Source organism: Benincasa hispida, chromosome 1, assembly GCF_027475165.1.
Source record: "Benincasa hispida cultivar pf3 chromosome 1, pf3_genome.v1.1, whole genome shotgun sequence".
In the NCBI taxonomy this organism is placed as follows: Eukaryota; Viridiplantae; Streptophyta; class Magnoliopsida; order Cucurbitales; family Cucurbitaceae; genus Benincasa; species Benincasa hispida.
Window position 1 is genome coordinate 42,778,978 of NC_143478.1, and position 26,093 is coordinate 42,805,070.

General features: G+C 33.2%; 1 protein-coding gene across 3 annotated transcripts; it reads right to left on the minus strand.

Moving 5' to 3' along the window:
- Positions 1-24,854, minus strand: LOC120081484 (chalcone synthase 2). 3 transcript variants are annotated; one of them, XM_090317259.1, is made up of 4 exons: positions 24,564-24,854; positions 19,515-19,861; positions 1,401-2,158; positions 1-619 (listed from the first exon to the last, which is right to left on the minus strand). In XM_090317259.1, exons 3-4 carry the CDS (start codon positions 2,145-2,147, stop codon positions 356-358), a joined length of 1,011 nt encoding a protein of 336 aa, XP_090173385.1. In that variant the 5' UTR covers positions 2,148-2,158; positions 19,515-19,861; positions 24,564-24,854; the 3' UTR covers positions 1-355. The 3 variants fall into 3 exon arrangements, with proteins under 3 accessions (XP_090173385.1, XP_090173387.1, XP_038892343.1); XM_090317261.1 differs by lacking the exon at positions 19,515-19,861 and having other exon boundaries at positions 24,564-24,774; XM_039036415.2 differs by lacking the exons at positions 19,515-19,861; positions 24,564-24,854 and adding an exon at positions 2,912-3,193.
- Positions 24,855-26,093: the final 1,239 nt, after the last annotated feature.

Sequence of the window (26,093 nt, forward strand, 5' to 3'; positions counted from 1 at the left end):
TTACTAAAACAATTTAAAATTCAATAAGTCGAAAACTAGTACAACATAATATTTCAATATAAACTTTTAGGGTTAACTATTTATGAATAAACGGATAAAAGGAGCAATGGAAATACACTTACTAGCCATCTACTACAATAGGACATAAAAAGTTTTGATCTTGCAATTGTCTTTTTTACTTTTCTTACCCTTTTACCTTCAATTTATAATCGACTAACCACAAACTCCTACTTTCATTTACTGCCAACAACCAAACCAAACAATTCAAGCTCCATCTCCATGAACATCTTCATCATTATATTGCTTTTCATTTATGACTACAGCAACTTCAGCATGATGCAACAACATAGTAGTGTTAATGAGAGGCAACTTCCAAGGTGGTTTCCTTTATGTCGATGCTATGTAGCACCACGGTCTCCACCGTTAGCCCTGGCCCGAACCCGAACAGAACTCCCCATTCAAGCCCTTCTCCAGTTGTTGAATTTCCTTCCTCCACAGAGTTCTTCCTCATTTGATCCATTATAAACAACACGCATGCACTCGACATGTTACCGTACTCGCTTAGAACCTCTCGAGTTGCTCTCATCTTCTCTTCCTTTAAACCTAATTTTCCTTCCACCTAATTCAAAATATGAATGTATCGATAAATAATATGTTAACATTTCAATCTCTGGTTAATTTTAGCGAAATTTTTTTTGATCCTTGAGTTTTGAAGAATAGGTGTGTTTAGGTTCAAAACTCACGGACAAAAGAGGTATTTTCCCTTAATTTGATCTCTCCTTCAAAATCGCTTGAATAATATTAGACAAACTCATAAAAAAAAACTAAAGAATTAGAACCTCATTTAATAACAATTTATTTATCTTTTGAATTTTTTAAATTTAAACATTATATACATTACTTCAATTTGTGATTTTTGAATTGTGTAGTATACGTTTTATAAATATTTTCTGATGTTTAAATTAAATTTTGAAAACTAAAATAAAGTAATTTTAAAAATATATTTTTATTTTGAGAATTTAAATAACGGAAAGTTGCGAGTACACAAACACATTGTGTTTGTATAAAAGTATGAGAATCTTAAATGACTAAAAACGGATCAAAATAAAATTTTAATAGTCTTTTTTTCCTTTAGTCACAAACATAAAATAACATAATTGAGAATAATGATCAAAACCCTAACCCTAGATCGTAGCTTAGAGTAGTCCCACCATAATCATAATCAAACAATTTAGCAAATAAGAAAATGTGAACATATTACTGAAAATTAGACCAAAATCTATATCCAAGACGTATTTTTTTTCCCTCAAAATAATAATTTTATAATTTAAACTAATATTTTATATATAAAATTTAAATTAAGAGAAATAAGAGTAAAATGAGGTATAAGAAATAATTACCTGGTCGAGAATAGCAGGGCCACCTGGATGAGCGATCCAGAAAATGGAATTCCAGTCGCTAATTCCAAGAGGTGTAAAGGCTTCTTTAAGGCTTTTCTCAATGTTCTTAGAGATAAGGCCAGGCACATCTTTAAGCAAATGGAAGGTCAGCCCCACTTCCCTCAAGTGCCCGTCGATCGCACCCTCTGAGTCCGGCACCACCGTCGCTCCGGTCCATACCAACTCGTACAACGGCCGCTCCACTGTCACATCCGGGTCCGATCCGATTATCACCGCCGCTGCACCATCTCCAAACAATGCCTGCCCCACCATCGAGTCCAAGTGAGTCTCCGACGGCCCACGGAACGTGACGGCGGTGATCTCCGAGCAGACTACCAACACTCTGGCTCCTCTGTTATTCTCGGCTAAATCCTTGGCAAGGCGGAGCACGGTGGCGCCCGCGAAGCAGCCTTGCTGGTACATCATGTAGCGTTTGACGGAGGGGCGGAGGCCGAGGAGCTTGAGAAGCTGATAGTCAGCGCCGGGCATGTCGACGCCGGAGGTGGTGCAGAAGATGAGATGCGTGATTTTGGATTTGGGTTGGCCCCACTCTTTGATGGCTTTTGCAGCGGCATCTTTGCCCAGTTTCGGCACTTCTACCACCACTATGTCCTGACGCGCGTCTAGAGAAGGTGCCATATACGCGCACATATTCGGATTCTCCCGAAGTATCTCCTCCGTCAGATACATGTGTCGCTTTCTGATCATCGACTTTTCACCTACCGATGTGTCGTAGTGGTCATGATAGTGAGTTCTACTAGGTTCCAAAAATTCAATTACACAAAATTTTGAATTTTAATTTCTAGGACGAATTTATAGCCCAAATTTATGAGGAATTTCTCAAATTTCAACTAAATGTCAACTTTTAAAATAATAGCAACTAATTTATTATTTCTTTTTAATCGAAAGGCCAACTTTCTTTAACCAATATAAGTCATTCAACGTTTTAATCCACAATAAATTTGTAAAAAAAATACTGATAATGTCTATCACATAGTATCAATGATAGACTTCTATCGATGTCTATCACATAATATCACTTATAGATTTCTATCAATCTCTATCAGCCTCTAAACTTTTATCAAAGAAAATTAAATTTTACTTGTATAAATAGTTTCATTTATTTTTCTCTTCTTGAAAATCTCCCAATAAAAAATATAAACAAAACACAACTATTCTCAAATTCTTTTATCTTAGTTTAAACAAGAGTAAGAGAAAAGAATGTATTACTAACAAATAAGTCATTTAATTTCAAAATAAGCATAATTCAATTGGCATAACTATTGCACGGTTAACTTTAGAAGGTGATCTATTTTCTAATCAGAAAAGAGAGTATAACATGATATCTTTCTTAATATATATATATATAGAAACTCATGTGCTCATTCTAAAAATTCAACAACCAAATTTTTTTTAAAAAAAAAAACATTAAGTAGGAAAAAAGACATTTTAAAAATTTGTAATAAACATACACATTCGAGTGAACTTCTCCTTCAAGTGAGTCATATGTTCAGAATTAGTAATACGAAAGTAGTAGTCGGGATAATCCGACTGCAGAACGCTGTGCGGCGGTGTGGCGGTGCCGATCGCCAACACCGTGGCAGGGCCATCGGCTCTTTGAGCCTTGCGGATTTCAGCCACGACGGAGGCCATCAAAATTAAAGGAAGTTTTAATTAATTAATAATGCAAAACGGAAAAAGAACACACACACACAAGTAGAGAAGAGCGAGAAGCGTTTGATATGCATTGGAGTACAAGTAAAGTTACATTTAAAAGGAGGGAGGGTAGGTTAGATATACGGACTCTTGTGCTGCCACGTCGGACTAGGGTTTCCTTTTTCCCAACAACGGACCATGTTTTGCCACGTGTTCTCTCTTCCACAGTTTTCCTTTTTTCATTAAAACTTTAATTCCCCACATACATACCTAAACCCTAATTTAAATCTTATTTACTTCATCTTCTAACTCGGGTTACTATCCATTGATCATTCAGAGAATATAGACAAAGTTATTAAATAATTCTATGTTAAATTTGAGCAGAAAACTGAAGATTTCACATCAACTAACAATATTTCTTTCTATTTTTACATTACAGAGAATAAAAACAAGAAATATTATCCAACAGAAGATATATTATATATATTATTTTGATGCTATACTTTCACTTTCAGGTAATTTATGATGTAAAAGCTCTATATTTCAAATATGAAAAATAAAATGTATGGTTCTATTCGAAGAATGCTAACAAAATTTTCCTTGAAACCGTTGTGGTTCTGGACAAAGTTATAGTACGATTTCAATATATGTCTAGGGAAAAAAACCAAGATAAGTTTATGGTTTAAAGAAGGATGGGTCCCTAACTCTCCTTATAAAGTAGAAACTAACCCTTGGTTGTAGGGAATGATAGAGAATTTGGGATCACGAACATACTATGTTTCTTTAGCCTCCTATTTTGATTTGAAGGTCACAAATCACATCTTCTTCCGTATTAAGATCTAGGTTCTAGGTAATTCAATAACTTATCGATTTTTTACTTTTCATCTATGTTTAAATCATATATCTTGATTATTGTGTAGAGTTCTTTTAGAATAATCATGAAATTAGAGTTTTCTGATTTTTCAACATATGAAAGTACGATATTTATGGAGAATGAAAAAGTTGGATTTGGAGTATGATGAGAGTGCTAGGGATGTGTCAACTTAGTTAAAATATCTTGGTGCACCTACTGATCACTATAAGAAATTAGATTATTTTCGATGCCAAAAAAAAGATCATCAAGAAAACCCTTTTTTTTTTATGGCATAGGGAAAAATGGGTTTTTTCGACGGTAGTTTAAATTGTGTTGGAAAAATAGGTATTCCCAACGGTAATTTTAGACCGTCAGTATAAAAAATTGTGGAAAATTTTTTTTAGACCTTTCCCAACGCTATCGTCTAGACGTCGGGAGAAATTACTTATCTCGACGGCAGAGAGGAATCGGTGGAAGTTAAAAAATTGATATTATTTTTTTAAGGTTATCTCAATGGTAGTTTATATTACCGTCGGGAGAACCAACTTTTCCCGACGTCTTGATAGGGTAATTTAACCTTAAGTTCCAACTCCATATGTTATCATCTACTGTCGCCGAGAAGCCACGCCCCTAGCGCTGGTGCTTCACGTCACTGCCACCGTCGGTGATTCACAAAGCTCAAACCGTTGCTGCCGGGGCTTCATGCCCAATACATTTGATCTGTTGCCTCCTGCTGCCGGTGTTGCAATGCCGTAGATCTGACCGGAGTTGGTGCTTTATGAAGCTGAGGCCATCGCCTGCTGCTAGATGTAACAGGAGCTGACGCCGTGCCTACCCCCAATCGGAGCTAACGTCGACAACCACTATTTTCATTCAATCTTCTCTCTTTTTCGATTTAATTTGAGATATATCGACTTCTATTTTATTTTTTTTTTTTTTATTAAACTTTAAGAAATTTTGAGGTATATTTTAAGTTTTAAAAAATTTAAAACATTCAACAGAGAAAAACTGCATTAAAAGTCAGCTTTAGCAGTAAAACATCTCACATTTTATTGGCTAAGGGAATGAGTTAAAAAAAATACGAACAAAGCAGATTGCATTTGCATCCACAATCTCTGTTGTACTTAACAAAATAATGTTATGAGAGGAAATAAAAGGGGTAGAAAATACCGTTCTATATCGGTATTAAATGTTTCAGGTTTTCTGTGGCCTTTTTTATCTTTTACCCTCCATTTCAAATTAAGAGAGTTGAAGAAAAAATTATTTTAGTTAAGGTGTTCTTAGATAATCATTTTATTTTTATTTTTTATTTTTCAACATTACGTCTTTAAATACTTCTTCTTGTTATCTACTTTTTATCAATGGTATAAAAAATCTAGCAAAATTTTGAAAACTAAAAAAATTAGCTTTCAAAGAGCTTGTTTTTATTTTTGAAATTTGCCTAATATTATAACTCTTGTACTTAAGAAATATGTAAATTATGATAAAAAAAATGGAAAGAAAATAGGCTAAATTTTTTAGAAACAAAAAAAAAAACTAAATGGTTATCTAATGGAGCTCAAATTATTCCAATTTTGAGGAATAATTTTAAATTTTGTTTACTTTGATTGAATGTTTAAATGGTAATTAAAAGAGAAAAGATTAAAGTTAAAATGTTTATTATTATATATTTTTAATTATGATTTGTTAAATTAAAATTATAGTATAACAAGATTAAATAAGTAATAATTTAGTTATAAATGGCGAAATTCAATTAATTTAAGGTCTCGTCTGGTAATCATTTCATTTGTATTTTTTTTTAAATTAAACCTATTTCCTCTCAATTCATTCTAGTGATTTGCATCTTTATTAAGTAGAATAGTTGAATTTTTAATCAAATTCCAAAAAAAAAAAAGTTTTTAAAAATACGTTTTTTAGTTTTCAAATTTGGCTTGGTTTTTTAAACCATTGATAAAAAGTAGATAATTAAGAAAGAAATCTGAAGATGAAAATAATGTTTATAGACTCGATTTTCAAAAATAAAAACTAAAAATCTTATTAGATGGAGTGATTCCATTTTTTGTTACGATAGAAAATTGTATAAAAAAGTAGGATTTGAAATCCGTTATTTGTTATTTTAAATCGGTAATGAAGTTCCAAACATTACATTAGTTTGTTTTTTACCATGTAATGTAAAAAAAAAAAAAAAAAGTGTTAATTCTCATTCTCAAGCTCACAAAACTTGTACTAAATTAAAATGTTAATATTACTTCTTTTTGGTTAATGAAATATAAAAAATTTGTGACAACTTATTAAAATTTCCTAAGATTTCAGATAATTCTTCTAAGAAAAAGATTGAATGGACTAATATGACCAAATTATTTTCCTCCCAGGTTGTATTGTAAATCTCTATGCCACCTCCAATTAAATACAGTCACGTGGATTTTAAAACTATTGTTAGTCATCACATTTATTCATATTCATATACTTTTAGAATTTTACCTAACATTTAGGTACCGAATTTCCATGCAAATTTTCCACTACTTTAATCACTTTTTTTTTTTTTTTAATTTATTTATTTAACATTGAATTGCGAATAAAAGAATTGAACCTCACAATCAAACAGATGAGTTAAGAAAAGAACAAGGACAACTAAAACTAAGTAAGCAGAAGAACAAACACGCATCGATCAAGCCATATATTATGATTATTCCTTCCTAGTATGGTTTATGAATTATCATATTATACTATTACTCAAAATATTATCATCAATTTACTATTAACTAGTGATCAACCAAAGCATAGATTAAGATATATTATCGACCAAAATATTAGAAGTTCAAATACTCATTCCACATATTATTTATCTAGCGTATATGCCGATTTGTACATATATATAATAAGTGGATATAATATCTTAATTATTATTCAAATGTCGATGGTTCAATTCTCACATCATAATTGTGAAATTAAAAAAAAGGGTCTAAAATATTTAGATATTTATAAGGAAAGGCATTATGCTAGTAGTTGAAGGATCGTAAACAATATTGTAAGGTTAATTTGGAAATTTAAAGTAAGTTTTTAGTCGTGTCTATTACTTAACAGAGCCTAGATTAAGGTATATATTGTCGACCAAGATGTTAGGGATTCGAATCACAAGTCACATATTATTAATGTATATTATTTATTAACTAATTATCTAATATATGTCAATTTGAGCATATATAGTTAGTGAACTTAGGACAACTTTATTACCATTCAAATATTGATGGGTTGGTTTTTCCATCACATTAGTCAAAAAAATAATAATAATAATAATAATTTAACGTAGATTTTTAATTATTTAATGAAAAAAAATTTCATATAGAAAAAATATCAAATTATTTATAAAAATAGAAAAAAAAAATACTGATAGACTTCTATCAGCATTTATCACATAGTATCAATGATAGACTTTTATCAGTTCCTATCACTAAGACATTAATAGACTTCTATCAGTCTCTTTAAAAAAAAAATTAAATTTTACTATTTTATGTAAATAGTTTCTCTTATTTTTCTGTTTTTAAAAATTATCTTTATTTAATTTTGAGGATGATCATTTACACCTAGTCGAATCGTCGTAATCAATTTGCTTTACTAGTTGTATTTATTTTTTTAATAGATTATAAGGTATATATCATCAATCAAAATATTAAAGATTGGAATCCCATTACACGTAATATTAAATTAAAGAAAAATTATATTATTTATTAATTATTGATCTAACTATGTGAATTTGAACGTATACGGTTTGTGGATAAGATTTATTCTTTTAGAACAAATAGAGGGGGGAAGAATTCAACCACGGACCTCTTGATATTGAAGAAAAAAAATTGCCCTTAAATATTAAATATTTTAATTATTTTTATAAGGAAGAGCATTACACAATACAAAAAGTCAGAATGGTCGAAATCAATCCCGTGGGTAGATTAGGAATTTTCAAACAATTTTATCTTTTAGGAGTATTTATTTTTGTATAACTCAGCTCAAGAAAAAAAAAATAAAATAGATGCCTGCAAAAGTAGCAAAAGACTAGTAAGAAAATTACCAACTGGTTTCGACAACTAAGCAAAAAAAGAAAGAAAAACCAACTGGTTTTCAAATCTGACCCAAAAAGAAATCTGGGAGCGCAAGTCACGTAGGAAAATATCTTCTCGGTTCTTAAGTTTTAGGTTTAATCTTTATTTGGTCCATAAATTTTAAAATATTACGGTTTAACTTGAGTTCGATTTTAATTTAGTCTTTAAATTTCAATATATTACAATTTTATTTTTGATATTTGAGTTTTGTTTCTTCTTCTTTTTTTTTTTTAACAAAGAGTTTTGTTTAATTTCAATTCCTATATTTCAAGATTTACACATTTGAATCTAAATTTTTCACTAAATTTTGTCTCGTCCAAGTATGATCCTCTGGTCAACCTCAGCAAAGTATGAGTTTATGGTCAGTATCAGCCAAGTATGACCAGAGTCTTCAAAAAACTTTCCTTGAGCGAAAATCTAAGTCACTTTTCATTTGCTATGCAGACATATCTTGTTGAACTTTGCATAGATATAATTGGTTTGGCTTTTACTAGTAGTGGGTTGGCTTAATGATTCCAAAATTTTGGTGTAACGCAAGTGCACGTTGTTGGGTTTTTATAATGAAAAAAGGTGAAGCATTTGAATAAATATAAAGAAATGAATTTAATTATGTAGAATAAATTCAAAGTTAGAAACTTTGAAATTGGATTGAAACATCAAATTAAGATGAAGTTTCATGTACAAATTTAATATGTATTGAAGTTAAATTTGTAGTTTCTTTTATTTGAATGGGTTATGTTTGATTTTTGTCAAGTAACAACTTAGTTAAATTTGACAAATGTTTCAATTTGGGGTTTATTTGATTTATTTTGAATTTGGAGGGTTATTAAGTTACAAGCTTATAAATAGCAATTTGTTTCTTTATTTGTTGCATCTCATTCCAAATTGAAGAGTTCTACCCTTTTTTTCTTTTTTTCTTTCTTTTGTTCTTGATTGAGTTGAGTTGGGAGCAAGTATCCAAGAGTTCTGTCAGATCCGAGTACTTCGAGGTTGCAGTTCTATCGAAAACAGTCATTGTATCCTACTGAGACGATTGTTGTAGTCTGCTTGCAGTCTGTGCAGAACGAATAATTGTCTTCAAGACAACGCTTACCAGAAGCATGCCTCAACTACATTTTAAGTCTATAAAGGTTTTGAGATTCTTTCAACTATTTGATTATTTCCATATCTAAGTATTGTTATATCATCTGGCTTAAGTTTGAATGTACTGTTTCCAGTTGAGTTGTAATCAGTTTGTGAGTGTATAATTTCTTGTATACTATTTTTCCCAACAATCTGAAGACAATTAATATCTGAATTGATGGCAGCAAACTCCTCCATCAATGTTTCCACTTTTACCATGATGGGATCACTCATTGTCAAACCCTGTATTGAAAACCAGAGAAGTCCAAAGGAGACAACTTCAAGAGATGGCAACAGAAGATGATCTTCTACCTCACCACGTCAATTCTTGCTCAATTTTGAAGGAAGATTACCCAATCACCCCACCAGAAGTTATAACTTCTGAAACGAAAGCTACGAAGCAAGCATGGATGTATATAGACTTCCTGTGTCGTAATTATATACTTAGTGGTCTTGAGGAAACTTTGTATAATATCTATTGCAATACCTACAATACATCAAAACTATTGTGGGATGTATTTGACAAGAAGTACAAGCTAAGAAGATGCTAGTACTAAGAAATTTCTTGTGGAAAAATTCTTAGATTACAAAATGATTGATCCTAAGGTAGTAGTCAACCAGATGGAAGAATTGCAAATTATCATCAACGATTTGCAAAGTGAAGGGTTGGACATCAATGACCATTCCAAGTTATTGCTGTGATTGAGAAGTTGTCTCCTTCCTGAAAGGACTTCAAATGTTATCTTAAGTACAAATGAAAGGATCCATGGAGAACCTCGCGGTGAAACTTCGTATACAAGAGGGTAACAAAAAGGGAGATAAAACTCCACTAGAAGTCGAAGCTAAAGCTCATATTGCTAAAGTTCAATGCATAAACCCAAGAAGCAAAATTTCAAGAAGAAAAATGTGAATCATGGGTCAAGGACTGATGCTAGCAAGCGCATTTGAGGAAATTGATCGGTTTGTGGTAAAAGCGGCTATACCGCTGCAATGTGCAAACACAAGAATAGACAAAGTTCCAACAATCAGGCCAACGTCCTGGAGAATGATGATCAGTTGCCATCATTTCTAAGGTAAATATGGCTTCAGACATCAAAGGTTGGTAGATTGATACTAGTGCTACTAGGCACATTTGTAAGGACAAGTCATTGTTCATTACAAATGAGAATCAAGATGGCAGTGATAAGCTGTACATGGAAATTGCTTCAACTGGCTCTGTGGAAGGCAAGGGAAAGGTCTTGCTAAAATGGATTTCTCGAAAGAGACTTACTCTTAATGATATATGACATGTGCTAGAGATTCAAAATAATCTAGTATCGGGAACTCTACTTAATAAAAATAGGTTCAAGCTTGTATTTGAGTAAGATAAATTTATTCTGACAAAGAGGGGTATGTATGTGGAAAAAGGTTATTTGAGTGATGGCATGTTCAAACTGAATGTACTGGCACAAATGTGAAAGAATAATAGTAATAACAACCCTCTTACTTATATTAATGAGTTGTGTGATGTATGAAATTCTAGATTGGGGCATGTCAATTGTCATTCTTTAAATAGAATAGTAAGCTTAGGACTATTGCCGAATTTTAACATTGATAATAGACCCAAATTTGAAGTTTGTGCTAAATCAAAGTTTATTTGAAATTCATTTTCATCTAAGAAAAAAACTAATGAGTTACTTGATTTAATCCACAGTGATGTGTGACATGAAAAGTACTCCCACAAGAGGTGGTAAGAGATATTTTATCACATTCATTGATGATTGTAGTAAATATTGCTATGTATATTTATTACATACTAAAGATGAAACCTTTAATATTTTTAAAACATATAAGGCAGAAATTGAAAATCAACTTGAAAAGAAAGTAACGATACTCGGATCTGATAGAGGTGGTGAATATAAATCATCATCACTTTATGAATTATGTGAAGTTAATGATATAATCTATCAAACTATAACACCTTATACACCAACAAAATGGTGTAACTGAAAGAAAGAACCGGACTTTAAATGACATGGTTAATTGCATGTTAAATAGTTTAGGTTTACCTCATAATTTGTGGGGGGAAACTTTGCTAACAACAAATTTTATACTAAATAGAATTCCACATAAGAAGTCTAATAAGCTAGGAAAAATAACATAATAAACACGTAAAATCCATGAATCAAGTTGAATTAAGTTATAAAAAAATAACACTTTTATGGTACTATCAAAACACTCCCAATTTAATTTTTGATCGTCCCAAGTAAGGTAGAAACACACAATCATGCACAAAAATATGTTTGTTTAATTGCACAGCTCGTTGCTGTCATTTTAACAACCTAATAAGATCATACATAAAATCTGAAATATAATCCAAATACAAGCAATCAATTGAGGCAAGTTAAGAAAGCTTCTTCAAATCTATTCATGCATAAGTGAGTTCAAAGCCCTCCTACCTAAGTCTAAACTAAACCCATAATAGATTTATAAGGCCCTCAATTTGTTTTCCTTTACTCTAGCTCGAAAGGTCATAAATTAAACTTCCTTGACCCCAAAGTGGCAATAACATGCAAAAAGAGAAAATCAACCTAATTTCTTGTTATCCTTCTTATTTTCTAAGCAAATGGCGAAGAGACCTTTTCATGAAAAAATTGGTTTCGTTTAGGCTTGCTTATATGGGTTATGTGCAAGACATCCAACTGTGGGCCGAGTTCCTTTAAAGGTGCCTAATCTACTCATTTCTCTAGAACACTTTCGCCTTAGAGGGAAACTATGGGTGTCATAACTGCCCCTTAATCATGCCCCTAGGAAAATGGAGTAAACCTCTCTTTATTAGGTTTTTTTTTCTTTTCCTTTTTTCACTTATTTTTTCTTTCTCTTTCTTTTTCCTCTCTAGATAGTGGAAAAATTAGTTGGTTAGTTCCTTGTGCACATATTACTAAGTTGAAATTTTGGAGAGTCTAATTCTATCACTAAGGCCTTTCGGGGTGACAACAAAAATTAGGCCCCATAAAGCTGTTGGGGATGATGCCTTAAAGTCCTGTGTCCTGTAGTTTGTAAACACAATTTTGTAGAAACTCTTGTGATGTATAATATATGATATTTTCTTCACTACTTGTCTTTGAACATTGGATGTTTTATTTGCTTTACCACAAACAAATAAACTAAAATCCCTAGTTGTCATTGTGTAACTTAAACATGTATGTGGTGACATACAAGTGGATCATGTCTTAAGTGATAATCAAAATGGTCTGTAGTATATGGATATAAGGGGGAAACCTTATCCTGGTAACACTACGGATAGGACCCGCTTTGTGGAATAGTTCCAAGTGTTGTAACTTGCTATAGATGGTCTGATCATGATCATTCATGTGGGGACGTGCGAGCGGGGGAATCCTATATAAAGAGTTTGTATAAGACCTGACCACGAAGTGTTAACGTCTCGTTAGATAATGTCGTTCATGAAAAAGACTTCACTTCACTAGGATGACCATAGGTAACATGACCTCAATCCTAAGCGAGTTGGGAACTTCTACCTTTGAGGGCGGTCCTTTAATTTGCATGGGTGCGAATGACCAAGTTGCCGACTCAAACCTATCACTTTGGGGATTCGTCTGATTTGGGAGCTGGGAACTCAACTACACAAGATGGAATTCACTCCTTCCCCAAAGCAGAGGTAAGTAGATAGATTGCTCCCTTAAGGGCTGATCCCAGGACTTGAACACTGTGGTGCCACACGCCTTCTCATGGCCTGAGAGGTGTCCACACATAGTAGGATTATGTTGTATTGTTCATTAAAGGGATCAGTGGTACTTAAGAAGTTAGATGTAACTACATAGGCAAAACGGTAAATTGGCCCAACTGTACTTACGATCACTTGTGAAGGGTTATCGTACTATTGATTGGTTATATCCGATGGATACAGAAATATATTTGTGGTAAGGAGAGTTCAGTTCTCTGTCTTTAGTGGAATGCCTGGCACTAAAGGATGGTGGATCTCGTGGCTAAAATGTTTATTAAGCTATTCATGTACCGTTGGAGCTTCGAGCCATAGGTTCATAAGGTCCCCTTGATAGCTCAATGATTCAAGTTAAGAATTAGTTTTTGAGTCAGTTTGAAATGTTCATATTGACAAGAGGGAGTTCAATTATATATAATATAATTGAACTGATTAATTATATATGATATGATTGACTTTATGTATGAGATACATTAATTGGAGGAAAATGGATATAAATATAATTTATATCTAGTGGAGGAGAAAATACTATGGTTTATATATGTGATATTAAATTATAGTTAATGAATATAATATGATTATATTTATTATTATTAATTGGACAATTATGGGATAATTGGCCGTCGTTTTCTTGGTAACGATTAGTGGGAAGTTTCAATCAGTTTTCGTAATTGAAGAATAAAATGAAAATCATTTTCATTTTGCAAGAGATCACGTAATTTTGCTCACAAAGTGTATGCTTCCTATCACTTAGTAAATTGAGAGACTATACAATAGCTCAAGTTTACTACACAATCGCTTATACGCACGCGCTTCTTTTTAAACGATCACCTACATTTTACTAAACGATCGCTTAGCGCCAAGCATTTACTAAATGATCGTATAGACGATCGCTGCCTTTTTTACTATACGATCATGTACTTCATCTAAACGATCAAGCATTTTGTCTATACGATAGACTAAGCTTTCTCCCACTTGCTTGATCGTTGTATACAATCCTCATATCCTTCTCCCCTCTACCAAATCTAAACAGAGCCCACTCTTTGGATTCTCACACCGAGAATACTAAGGGTTCCAAGTAGTGGTGTTGTCCCCATATTCCTTCTGTTCGTGTGGAGGCCGTTCGTGGTAAACGATGGGTGGTATTGGTGAACGATAGCTTGACGTTCCAGTGAGAGCAAGAGCACCCGTTCCTTGGAGAGAGTGAGATTTGCTGTGAAGAAAGGTTCTTCAACTGGTAAGTTTTCTTGTTTTCTTGTTATTTAACCTTAAAGCATGCCGATAATTTATAGTATGATGCATATCTGTATGTTTGAATGTAAATGTGGTAATTCTGTCACAATGTCTTTGGAAAGATCCGCTTCCGTTCAGAGATACTCTTGTATAAAAGTTCCTTCAATTGGTATCAGAGCCAGGTTTTTGATATTCCAAATTCATTTATGCAAAGAATTGCATTTACATTCTCGATTGGTGAAGCATGTCTACTCTCTGTTTAAGCGTTAAATCGTTTGTGGATATGTGGATTAATGGAGTTTTCTAGGATGATGCCTCGGTTTGTTTAAATTCTTTTACATTTGAAGTTAATTGTAAAGCTCTCTACGTTTTTGGGCATATTAACTGCTATCAAATCTGTAATTTCAAAAAGTTTGAGTCTGTGAGTCATTTGTGAAGAAGATTCGTAACAAGGGTTGCTCTTCTTCGAGGATGAAGACGACCAAGCATTGGTCGGGTCGTGTAGACGATGGGTATACGATCGTTGAGTATCGGATACTCGGAAGCTATTTTACATGTGCGCACTAGATGATCATGTAACTCAGCAAGCTTCATCGCTGAGTTACTGGCTACACGATCGTAGAGTAAATCATTTACCTATCACGTGTTAAGTGATCGTCTAGACGATCGGGCTTTACTGCTTCATTGTCGTCTAAACGGTCATTTAGCATCCACGTGTTGTAGTCTTGTGCACTACATGATCGTTCACCTGGCGAGCGTTTACTAAACGATGGGAGCTTCGCTCGGCGGTTCAAGACCTAGTTCGCTTGTGAATCAGTTTCCTCGGTGGAAAAATACAATAGATAGAGTTTTTCTTTCCGGATTTTGAGGTGGTTCATCCTAGTCCATTAATCTGTGTTAATATACATAGGATTTATGTTTTATTTATATGTCATATGGTATGTCATATAGAAGAAATCCCACCTTAGGTTATGCATTGGTCATGCATCATCTCTTTATCATAAGTGTTATGATTTAGAGAAGCATGATTTAAATTACGTAAGAGCATGCTCATGCATCATGTAATATAAAAGTTATATTTATGCATGCACAAAGCATTGACATGCATCATCTTTATACTATAAGTGTTATAGTATAAGGATGTATAGAGCATGTGTGATTGGTTTGTTACTAGTATGTAAAAGTTATGTATAGTAATAACCGGACATTGCATGAAGCATGACACATAGGTTAAATTTACAAGAGTTATAAATACCTAGTTGTGTGGCAATGTATGATTTTAGTTGTTTCTTTTATAAAAGTTATAAGGAAATTAGAACTAAAACCAATAAGAAAGACATGCATGTCAACTTAGGTTTAAATCATGGTTTTAAAATTGTTTTAAAACTTGGATGAGATAGACTTAAGATCACGGTTCTAATATGATTAGCAACCATAGGCTTTAATCTTTTAATCAGTTTAATAGGATTAAATTACTAATAAAAGGTTAAAGTGTAGCAAATCTATCAATAAGAGACCTTTTGTCTAAGGTGGGTTCTGTCTAAGCTAGGATTTTTAAGCACTCCTACCTGGGAACCTACATGGAAAGGTAAATAGATAGATATGATACATGCATGCAAGATTAAGGACAGTCCATTAAAGAGTTTAATGTGACTTCTTTAACTTGTTTTTATTTCAAAGACAAAAGTTGTTTTTGAGTGGATAAAAAATGACTTAGACTAAAATCAGTCGCCGAATTGTCTAGGTTAATGAACCCCTAGGTAGAACATTCAGTGGGAGGTACTTGGGACATTTGATGCTTCATTTAAACCTCTCGCGTTTCTCTCTTTAATTGTCTACATCGTTATATCTACCCTCGGCCTCGTGGCACCCTAGGAGTGTCCCCCTAAAGTATGGTTTTGGGTAGGTCAATATTAGGGTAGATGGAAAGAATGTTCATAGTAAGTGGGAGCGGAAAGTGTGACAGCATATCCCACGGTCTCTCTCGTTAGGTTGAATAAAGTTTCTGCACATCGCCTCGAGGAACCCTAGGAGTGTCCCCCTATAGGATGGAAGTTTTGTGCGTTTCTTTATTTGATCTTCTGTATAGGATAAGGTTACTTAGTCTCTTGTCTTAATCTGCTTCTTCCCTATGGTGGGCGCATTAGGGCGAGACTCTGGGGCCGAAAACGAGGGGTTACACTTACGCGAAATTGTTGAGTTAATAGTTCTGGACCGAATAAATGGTAGCTGTTAGGTTCAGTTCCAAGAGTTGATTCTACTCAATGGTTGAGAATGTCTCATCTCAGTGAAGAGGTATCAGATCACCCCATCGGTGACGTTTTTCTTTCCTTGCTGGGGTATCATTATAAAATAGAAGTCTTAATCACTTAGGATACTTGGTAACTGTTTTGCTAAATCTAATTGGTTAAAATGTGGTTTAGCAAAGTCTTATAAAAGTTTGTTCGTTTTTCAGCAACAGTTTTAAAAATGGCTACAACCACAATTTCATTGCTAAACGCCAAAAAACTAACTAGTGACAACTATTCGAGTTGGAAACATATGATCACGACAATACTCATCATTGAAGATCTAATGTTCGTCATTATGGAGGAGCATCCTCCTATTCCAGCTACAAATGCCGATCGAAATATTCGGGAGGCGTACAAGCGATGGACACGAGCGAACGAGAAGGCCCGAGCCTATATCTTGGCCAGTCTTAGTGATGTGTTGGCCAAGAAGCATGAGCTCATGGTCTCAACGCGTGAGATCATGGACTCCCTGCGGAGGATGTTCGGACAACCGTATGGACAGCTCAAGCACAAGACTCTGAAATACATCTTCAACTCCAAAATGGAAGAAGGCACCTCTGTTCATGAACATTGCTTAACATGATGGTCCGCTTCAATGTGGCGGAGATGAATGGGTCTAGAATCGATGAGGATAGTCAGGTTAGCATTATCCTGCATTCATTGTCAGAAAGCTTATTCCACTTTGTTAGCAATGTGATTTTTAACAAAGTGAAATATACACTTACAACTCTCCTCAATGAGTTGTAGATCTACCAATCTTTACTGAAAAGTAAGGAGAGGAAACGAGGTGAGGCAAATGTTGCCTCATATTCAAAGACGTTCCATCGAGGTTTAACCTTAAAGACAAAGTCTGCACCTTTTACTTCTAACTCTGGAAAGGGGAAGAAGAAGAATGGTGGTAAGGGAAAAGGGAAAGTGTCTGCTAACCCGCCACCTATCGCCCAGAGGAGGCATCCGGCCTCGATTGAAAAAAGAAAATGTTTCCACTGCAACCAAAGCAAACACTAGAAGAGGAATTATCCTCGCTAGCTGAAGGAAAGGAAGGTAGCCAAGGCTAAGGCTAAGGTGGACAAAGGTAAATATGATTTATATGTGCTAGAAACTTGTTTAGTGGAGAATGATGATTCAACTTGGATAATTTATTCGGGTGCCACTAATCATGTTTGTTCTTCTTTTCAAGAGATTAGATCTTGGCGACAACTGGAGGCTGGTGAAATGACGATGCGAGTAGGCACCGCATCGTCTCAGCTATGGCAGTGGGAGGAATCCAGCTATCTTTACATAATAGATTTCTTATTTTCAAAGATATTTTTATAGTTCCTAAGTTGAAAAGGAACTTAATTTCTGTAAAGTGCTTGCTACAATGTAAATATACTCTTTCGTTTAATGTGGATAAAGTGTTTATTCATAAAGATGGAGTTGAGACTTGCACATCAAAACTGAAAAATTACTTGTATGTGCTAAGACCGTTAGCCTTAAGTTCCCTCCATAACATAGAGATGCTTAAAAATCTATCGTAACTCAATCTAAACGTCATGGAATTTCTCCAAAAGAAAATGCTCAACTTTGACACCTTTGATTAGGGCACATCAATCTCAATAGGATTGAGAGGTTGGTGAAGAATGGCCTTCTAAGTGAGTTGGAAGAAAATTTTTACCAGTGTGCGAATCTTTCCTTAAGGGTAAGATGACTAAAAGATCTTTTACTGGAAAAGGTTATCGAGCCATAGAGTCTCTAGAGTTAGTACATTATGACCTTTGTGGTCCTATGAACGTGTGAGCCAAGGGAGGATATGAGTATTTTATCATTTTTATTGATGATTACTCTAGGTATGGGTATGTTTATCTGATTCAACGGAAATTTGAATCCTTACGAAGTTAAAAGAGTTCAAGGCTGAAGTTGAAAATGCATTGGATAGATGGATTAAAACTTCGATCAGATCGAGGTGGAAAGTTTTTAGATTCAGGGCTCTAGGACTATTTGATAGAACATGAAATCATTTCCCAACTCTCAGTGTTGGGTACACCTTAGCAGAATGGTGTAGCAGAGAGGAGAAACAAAACCTTATCGACATGGTTCGTTCGATGATGAGTTACGCTTCCTTACTGAACTCGTTTTGGGGTCTTGTAGTAGAGATTGCAGTATACATACTCAACTGTGTTCCTTCCAAGAGTGTTGTGAGAACACCTCTGGAGTTATAGAACAGGCGTAAAGCTAGTTTACGTCACTTCCACAGATGGGGTTGCCCAACACACGTCACTTCGGCATACGGGGTTGCCCAACACATGTGTTTGAGGCTAATCCCAAGAATTTGGAATCACAGTCGAGGTTGTGCCTCTTTGTAGGCTACTCCAAAGGTACACGAGGGGGTTATTTTTTTAATTTTTTGAATTTTAATTAATTAAAATTCAAAAAATTAAAAAAATAACCCCCTCGTAAATTAAAAAAATTACATATAATTCGAAATTAAAAAAATTGCAACTAAAATTGCCTAGAGGCTTGGATCCACAACTTCCAACCGTCTGAAACGGGCACATGCAACGCTGTTAGAGAGTGTCGCGACGCTTGTGCCATAACATAATGCTATGCTGTTTCCAGCATCGAAATGCTCGACAGTAACATAGTTGCACTGGGCTTCTGTGTCACAGCGTAAAGCCTAGTGTTGCAATGCTCCCGCTTTACGCTCTAGCACGAAATCGTTCTTGGCCTATTTCTGCTCTATTTTCCACGGATCTTCTTTGCAACACTTGCTTCTCGATCAATACAGACTTACAAACTTGATGGCATAAAATACGTCCAAAACAACAGGCTCTTAAAACTTCAATCAAAATTAAAGCAGTAAACTAAGTGCCAAATTCGAAAACATCCAGTTTTTGGAAACCCAACATTCATAATGCAATAAACAAATCCCACCAATTCTCATTTTGTTTTTTCAAATTGAAAAACAAAATGCACGATTTGGCTCTAATGCCAATTAAAGCGTGTGAACAACGTGCAATTGGATTTCAATTTCGAAGTCAACAAAACATAGAGAAGAAAACATAATAAACATTATAAATAAAGCATACTACTAAGGAGGAGAGAGATCACAAGGAAACTCACCGTTGAAGACTATCTTCTCGGTATTTCCTCTCTAAGCCACGAATAACCTCCAACTACACTACAATCTTTTTCCCTCTCGAACTCAATGAACAACAAGCACACAGGACACTATCACTTGGGCTTCCTTACTCTTTTCAGGCAAGGAACAATGGATTGTGGGATCCTTTATGATTTTGAGAAAAGGAAGAGGATAATCTTCTCAAATAAATTGAGAGATAAAACTTAAGAGAGAGGTATTTTGGCAGTAATATTTTTCCTTCTGTAAAACCCAGTTTTCAAAAACACACACCATGATAAAGAATATCGTGAGGGGAATAACTCCCTGACTTCATACCGCTACCCTACAACTGCAGAAGAGTTGAATAAAAAAAAATTATTATTTAATTTAATTAAAATTAAATTCAAAATTCAATTTTAATTAAATATAATTAATTGATCTAAATACTCAATTAAAAAATAATTAATAAATGGAATAAATAATTAATCACATTAATTAATTATAACCTTGATTAAATATCACATATTTAATTAAACATGCATTTAAATCATATTTAAATGCATAACTCTCTCATAACCTATAGTCTTTAATATGAATCTCATTCATATTAATTAATATTTAAATCTTATTCAAATATTTATTTCGCTCACATAGTACATTAATTATAAATCATATTTATAACTAACTATATATAATGTATCAATATACATCATATTAATTTGAATCTAATTCAAATTTTTATCTCTCTTATTAATTATAAATCATATTTATAATTAACTTTAATGTATCAATATACAATATATTAATTTGAATCTTATTCAAATATTTGCCTCTTTTATATATAGTATTAATTATAAGTCATATTTATAATTAACTATGTATCATAATATATCAATATACATTATATTTTATATTACTCACAATAATATAAAATTTCCCCTTTAAGTAATTCGAACATTTCAAATTATATCAAAACCATTTGTTCCTTATTTTATCCTTAGTGAGCTAGCAAGGGGACCTAATGAACCTACAATATAGAAGCTCCAATGATATGAGATTAATTAATTAAACTCTTTAATTAATTAACCAACATTCATTAACTGTAGGTCACTTCAATAAAGATCTACAACTGCACTCTTCTCACGATAGATATATTTCTGTGTCCATTGATATAACCAATCAACAGTAAGTGTTTATCTATGATTTTACCTATGTAGTTACATCTAACTCATTAAGTATCTTTGATCCCTTTAATGAACAATTAGTTATAATCAAACTATAAACTAGACATCTCTAGCCAATGAGATGTGTCATTGTTCAATACCTACAATCAGTCCTTGAGGAATCAATTCATCTACTTACCCTTAAGATAGGAATGAGTGAATTCCATCTTGTGTAGCTATGTTTTCAGCTCCCTACTCAGACAAATCCCTAAAATGGTAGGCATATTGAGTCGACGAATCTTGTAACTCTCACCCATACAAATCACATGATTACTCTCATAGGTAGGAGATCAAAACTCACTCAAGATTAAGGTTAAGTTACCTATGGTCATCTTAGTGAAATATAAGTCTTTTCAAGTAATGGCGTTATAAAGAAAGACTAATCATTTTACAGTTCGATCTTCTACAAACTATTTGTATAGGAGACCTTCACTCACATGTCTCCATGTGAACGATTAGGATCAAATCGTTTGTAACACTTTACAACCATTGTAACAATTACAAAGTGGACCACATCCGTAGTGTCCCCAGGATAAGGCACCCAACCTTATCCATATACCACAGACCATTTAGGTTATTACTTAAACATGATCCACTTGTATGCCAACAACATACATGTTTTACATAAAATAACCTTGGATCTTGTTTATTGGATTGAGTTATACAATTTTGAATGTAAATAAAATAACTCCTTATTTTTTAAATAAATAAATTTTGTTTATACATTACAAACCATGAGATTGAGGACACAATCCCCAACAATGTATGCATACAGAAAAGTGCCATTTAGGCTATGCAACGCCTTAGGTACATTTCATGTATGCATGATGAGTATATGTTTTACTATATTGAGAAATGCATCGAAGTGTTATGTATGATTTTATCGTCTACGATAATTCTTTTGAGGGTTGTTTTTATAGTTTCTTTCTTGTAATAAAAAGATGCATCGAAGCAAATTTGGTTTTAAATTATGAGAATTGTCATTATACCGCAATCACGACATTGTTTTAGGACATCTAGTATCATCTAGAGGCATTGAGGTTAATAAGGCTAACATAGACATTATTTCTAACCTGCCATATCCTATACACATTAGGGAAATTTGACTTTTCCTTGGTAGTGCAGTTTTACAAGTGCATCATCAAGAACTTCTCCAAGATTGCGTTGCCCTTGTCCTCCCTCTTGCAGAAATATGTGTCGTTCGTGTTCGATGACAATTGCTAGAAGGCCTTTGACCTTCTCAAGGATAGACTGACTAGTGCTCCCATTCTTCAGCCTTTATGATGGAATTTGCCATTTGAAATCATGTGTTATGCCAGTAATTTGGTTGTGGGACAGAAGATAGGCAAGAGATCTTTTTACCTGGCTTCAAGGTGCCTTAGGAGTATCCCCCTTCGAATGGTTTGCATAAATGGATAGGATAACTTTAGTTTTTTTTTCCAATCGATTTTTCCCTTCGATTAGCTCAGGGCAGAACTTTAAGGTCTAAAATGAATGGTCATGCTTACGAGAAATTGTTAAGCAAGTTAATGATTTCTTGACCGAACTAATGGTGATTACTTATTATAGGAATAAGAATTGTTCTGGTGCAATAATTGGTTGAGAGTGTATCCGTTCAGTGAAGGGGTATGTAATGCAACACAAGATGTACGTAATGCATATGAAAGGTGGACAAAGGACAATAATAAGGCCTGAGTTTACTTATTGATGAGCATATTTGATGTCTTAGCCAAAAAATATGAGAGTATTTTTGTTGCACTTGAGATTATGCAATGATTGCAAAAATTGTTTGGGCAAGAATCCTCACAATTCAAGTAAAATGGGTTTATAATTGACAAAACCAATAATGTCAGCTCCCTAAATGAACTCCAGTCATTATTGAACGTCAAGGAACAAGTAGAGGAAGTAAATGTTTCCAACTCAAATGAGGTCTATCACAATGATTTGACCTTTGGGATAAAATTTGGAGTTTCTAGTAAGAGGATTCAAGTTTATCCCACCGTTCTCCATAAAATGAAGAATTTCAACTATGGTAAATGTGATTTATTTGTCTTAGAAATGTGTTTAGTGGAGAATGATTATTTTACTTGGATAATTGATTTAAATGGCACTAATCACGTTTGTTCTTCCTCTTAGAGAATTAGTTCCTGGAGACAGTTGGAAGCTAGAGAGATCTTCGAGTTGGTACTAGAGATGTCATTTTTGCTATAGTCGTAGGCAGACTCTAGTTAGCTTTTAACAAGAAATAATATATGTTCTTAGATGACGTATATATTATTACTAAAATTAAAAGAAATTTATTTTCAATTTCTTGTTTGATTGAACATATATATTCTCTTTCCTTTTCTGAAAATAAAGTGTTATTTTGAAGAATGGGATTGAGATTGGTTCTACTTCAATAGAAAATAACTTGTATGTACTAAAATCGATTGTTACAAAGGTTGTCCTAAATACTAAAATGTTCAGAATGACAACAACTAAAAGACAAAGAATTTCTCCTAAAGGAAACACCCACTTTTGGCATCTAAGGTTTGGTCCCATTAATCTCAATAAGATTGAGAGATTGATTAAGAGTGAATTCTTTACTAGTCTGTGAGTCATGCTTTGAAGGCAAGATGATTAAATGACCTTTTACTGGAAAAGGTTATAGAGCCAAAGAGCCCTTTGTGGCTTTTTGGCCCTTAATCTCAAAATAATTGATTTTAATTAATTAATTAATTAATGTTCGATGATAACAAACCTGAATTATTCACTAAAAATTTTAGTGTTTTGAATAGTCTATTGCATAAAGCTCAAAATAAATATTTCAATGCAATTTGAATCACTCAAATCAGAGCTCAAACGAAGAACTGGCCGAAACAAGCTCAATAGAAAAATTGTCAAAAATTTTGAGTTGATGACGTGACAAAATATTTCTCATCAAAGTGGACCAATTGAAAAGTGCCATTTGGAGTAATGAATAAGTGACACATGATGACCTTTTGATTTTTAGATTGGTTTTTAAAAAGAAAATAAAATTTAAAAGGAAAATGAATTTAATATTATCTTTATCTAAATTCTAACGGCTAGTTTTGGATACTTTTTGCTTTTTTGTTAGATTTTTAAAAAGAAAATAAATTTAAAAGGAAAAAGAATTTAATATTATATTTTGTTTGCATCTAACGGTTTGTTGAGTTTAAATCTCCATCATTCAATTTTCTTTTACCAACATCCAATGGCCTAAATTGAATTTGGTTTTCACTTTTTCCTTTTCTTTTCTCTTTTTAAACTCTTCATCTTCTACAAAATTAAAATAACAATTACACATTATTTTCAATCCTTCATAATTCATTAAGCGACCATTGTTACTCTCTCTACAAGCTTTCAATTTTATTCTTTTTCATCGTATTCTTGAGAGAGATTTATGTATGGTGAGGATAGATTTGTTATGAGGTCAAAATTTATAAATCGACTCTTTTAGGGAGTTTCTTAAGTGTGTTCTTTAATTTTTCCGAACATTTTTTAAGGGTTGTTCTTAGTCCCGAAAAAGAGCGATTGTAATGGTTTGATTCTAATCCATGGAAAGAATATTGAGATTACTCTTGAACTAGCAAAAAGATCAATGTAGCAGTTGGGCTCTAATATGTGGAAAAAGTTGAGATTCTTATTCAAAATTCCAAGAGGCACTTAGGAAAGTGGATGGAGGTCGAGTTTGACCAAACCACAATAAAAATTTTCGGTGTTAATTTCTCTACCCTTATACTACTTTAATTTTGTAATTAATATGTTAATGTAGTTTATTATAGATAACGATAGGCACAAAGAGAGAGATACAGAATGTAAAAGAACCTTATCGAAGTCCATGGTGAGGCACGATGAGAGTTGAGATTTTGTTGTAGCATCTGTATTTGTGGCTATGGTGGAGATTTAGTCGAGCTGCAAAGATGCTTGAACGAAATGGAGGACAAGTCAGCCGATTAGGCTCACTTTTCTTTGGGTTTTCTCCTTCTGTTAAGTATTGCAAGCTTCCATGTTCTTCCATGAAAATTTGTTGGCTCCCAAGTCTTTCTGGGAGCGTGGATAAGTCTCTAGGAATGGTGAAATAGATGAGAAAAATTAATGCTTGAATTGATGGAAGATATTTCAATATTGTGCTTTTTTTCGTTTATACCTTTGTTGTTTCCTTTTCATTTATGTTTTTGTTGTTATTTTGTATTCAATCATTGTTGGACACGTGTTATTATTTTTCTCCATTAAAATGAATGCCCCTGCCTCTGTTTTCAATACACAGAGCAAATTACCTTTCACACTTTATTACATGGTACGAGAGCACCAGGTGCTTCTTCTCCTTCCCAAAGGTGTCTTCTTCTTCAACGTCAGCTTTAACGTTTGGTACTGTCCTACCCAATACAGGGGTGCCATCTACATCAGTTTTTTTTTAGCAAAATCAGCCAATCGTACAAAAAAAAATCTTCGCGCCCAAATAAACCTTAACCCCAATCCTACTCTTCCTCCATTTCAACCTACAAATGGCTTTTACCCTTATTCGTAGGGCTGTTAATGGGTTAGGTTAAATGGGTTTGAAGATTTTTTAAACCCAGCCCAATTGTTACAGTTATAAATTTCTTCGATTCAAATAACCCTTATTAAAAAATGAACCCAACCCAACCATGAAATATTTGGGTTGGATTGGTTCGGGTTAATCGCGTCATTTATTTAAAATTTTATTCTAAAAATAAGCAAAACGTAAATATGTAAAAATCTAATTTAATTATTTTCATATATTAAATTAAGATTAACTACTCAATTTCAATTTATATAGTAAAAAATTTCTTTCTAAAGTGTAAAGAAACTACTTTTAAGAGTTGTTGAAGAATAAATTATTAAAAAAAAATATTGAAATTAAATAAAATTATATCAATATATATATATATATAAATAATTGTGTTATAAGTAACAAAAGCTAAGCGATCGTTTAGCTCATCGTTTAGCTTGGTGTTTGTCGCCTACAAAACAATACACGATCGTTTACTAAAACACATTGTAGCTTAGTAAATCGATATTTACTTGACAAACGCCCGTGAGTTTCTTTTTGCAAGCGAAAAAACTCAAAATCAATTTTCAACCTTCTGTAAAAAACTTTACTAAAATTTTGGAAAACAATTTTCTTTTTATCTCACGGTTATCATGAATCACCAATAACCACCCACTCAATTGGTTATTAAAGATAAATAATTAATTATCCAATAATTAATATTATTATAAATATAAATGATAACCAACTTATCATACTATATTCATAACCTATAGTTTTAATATTTCATCTCATGAAACATATAAACTATAGTTCTTTTTCTATTCCATGGTACTTAATGTAAA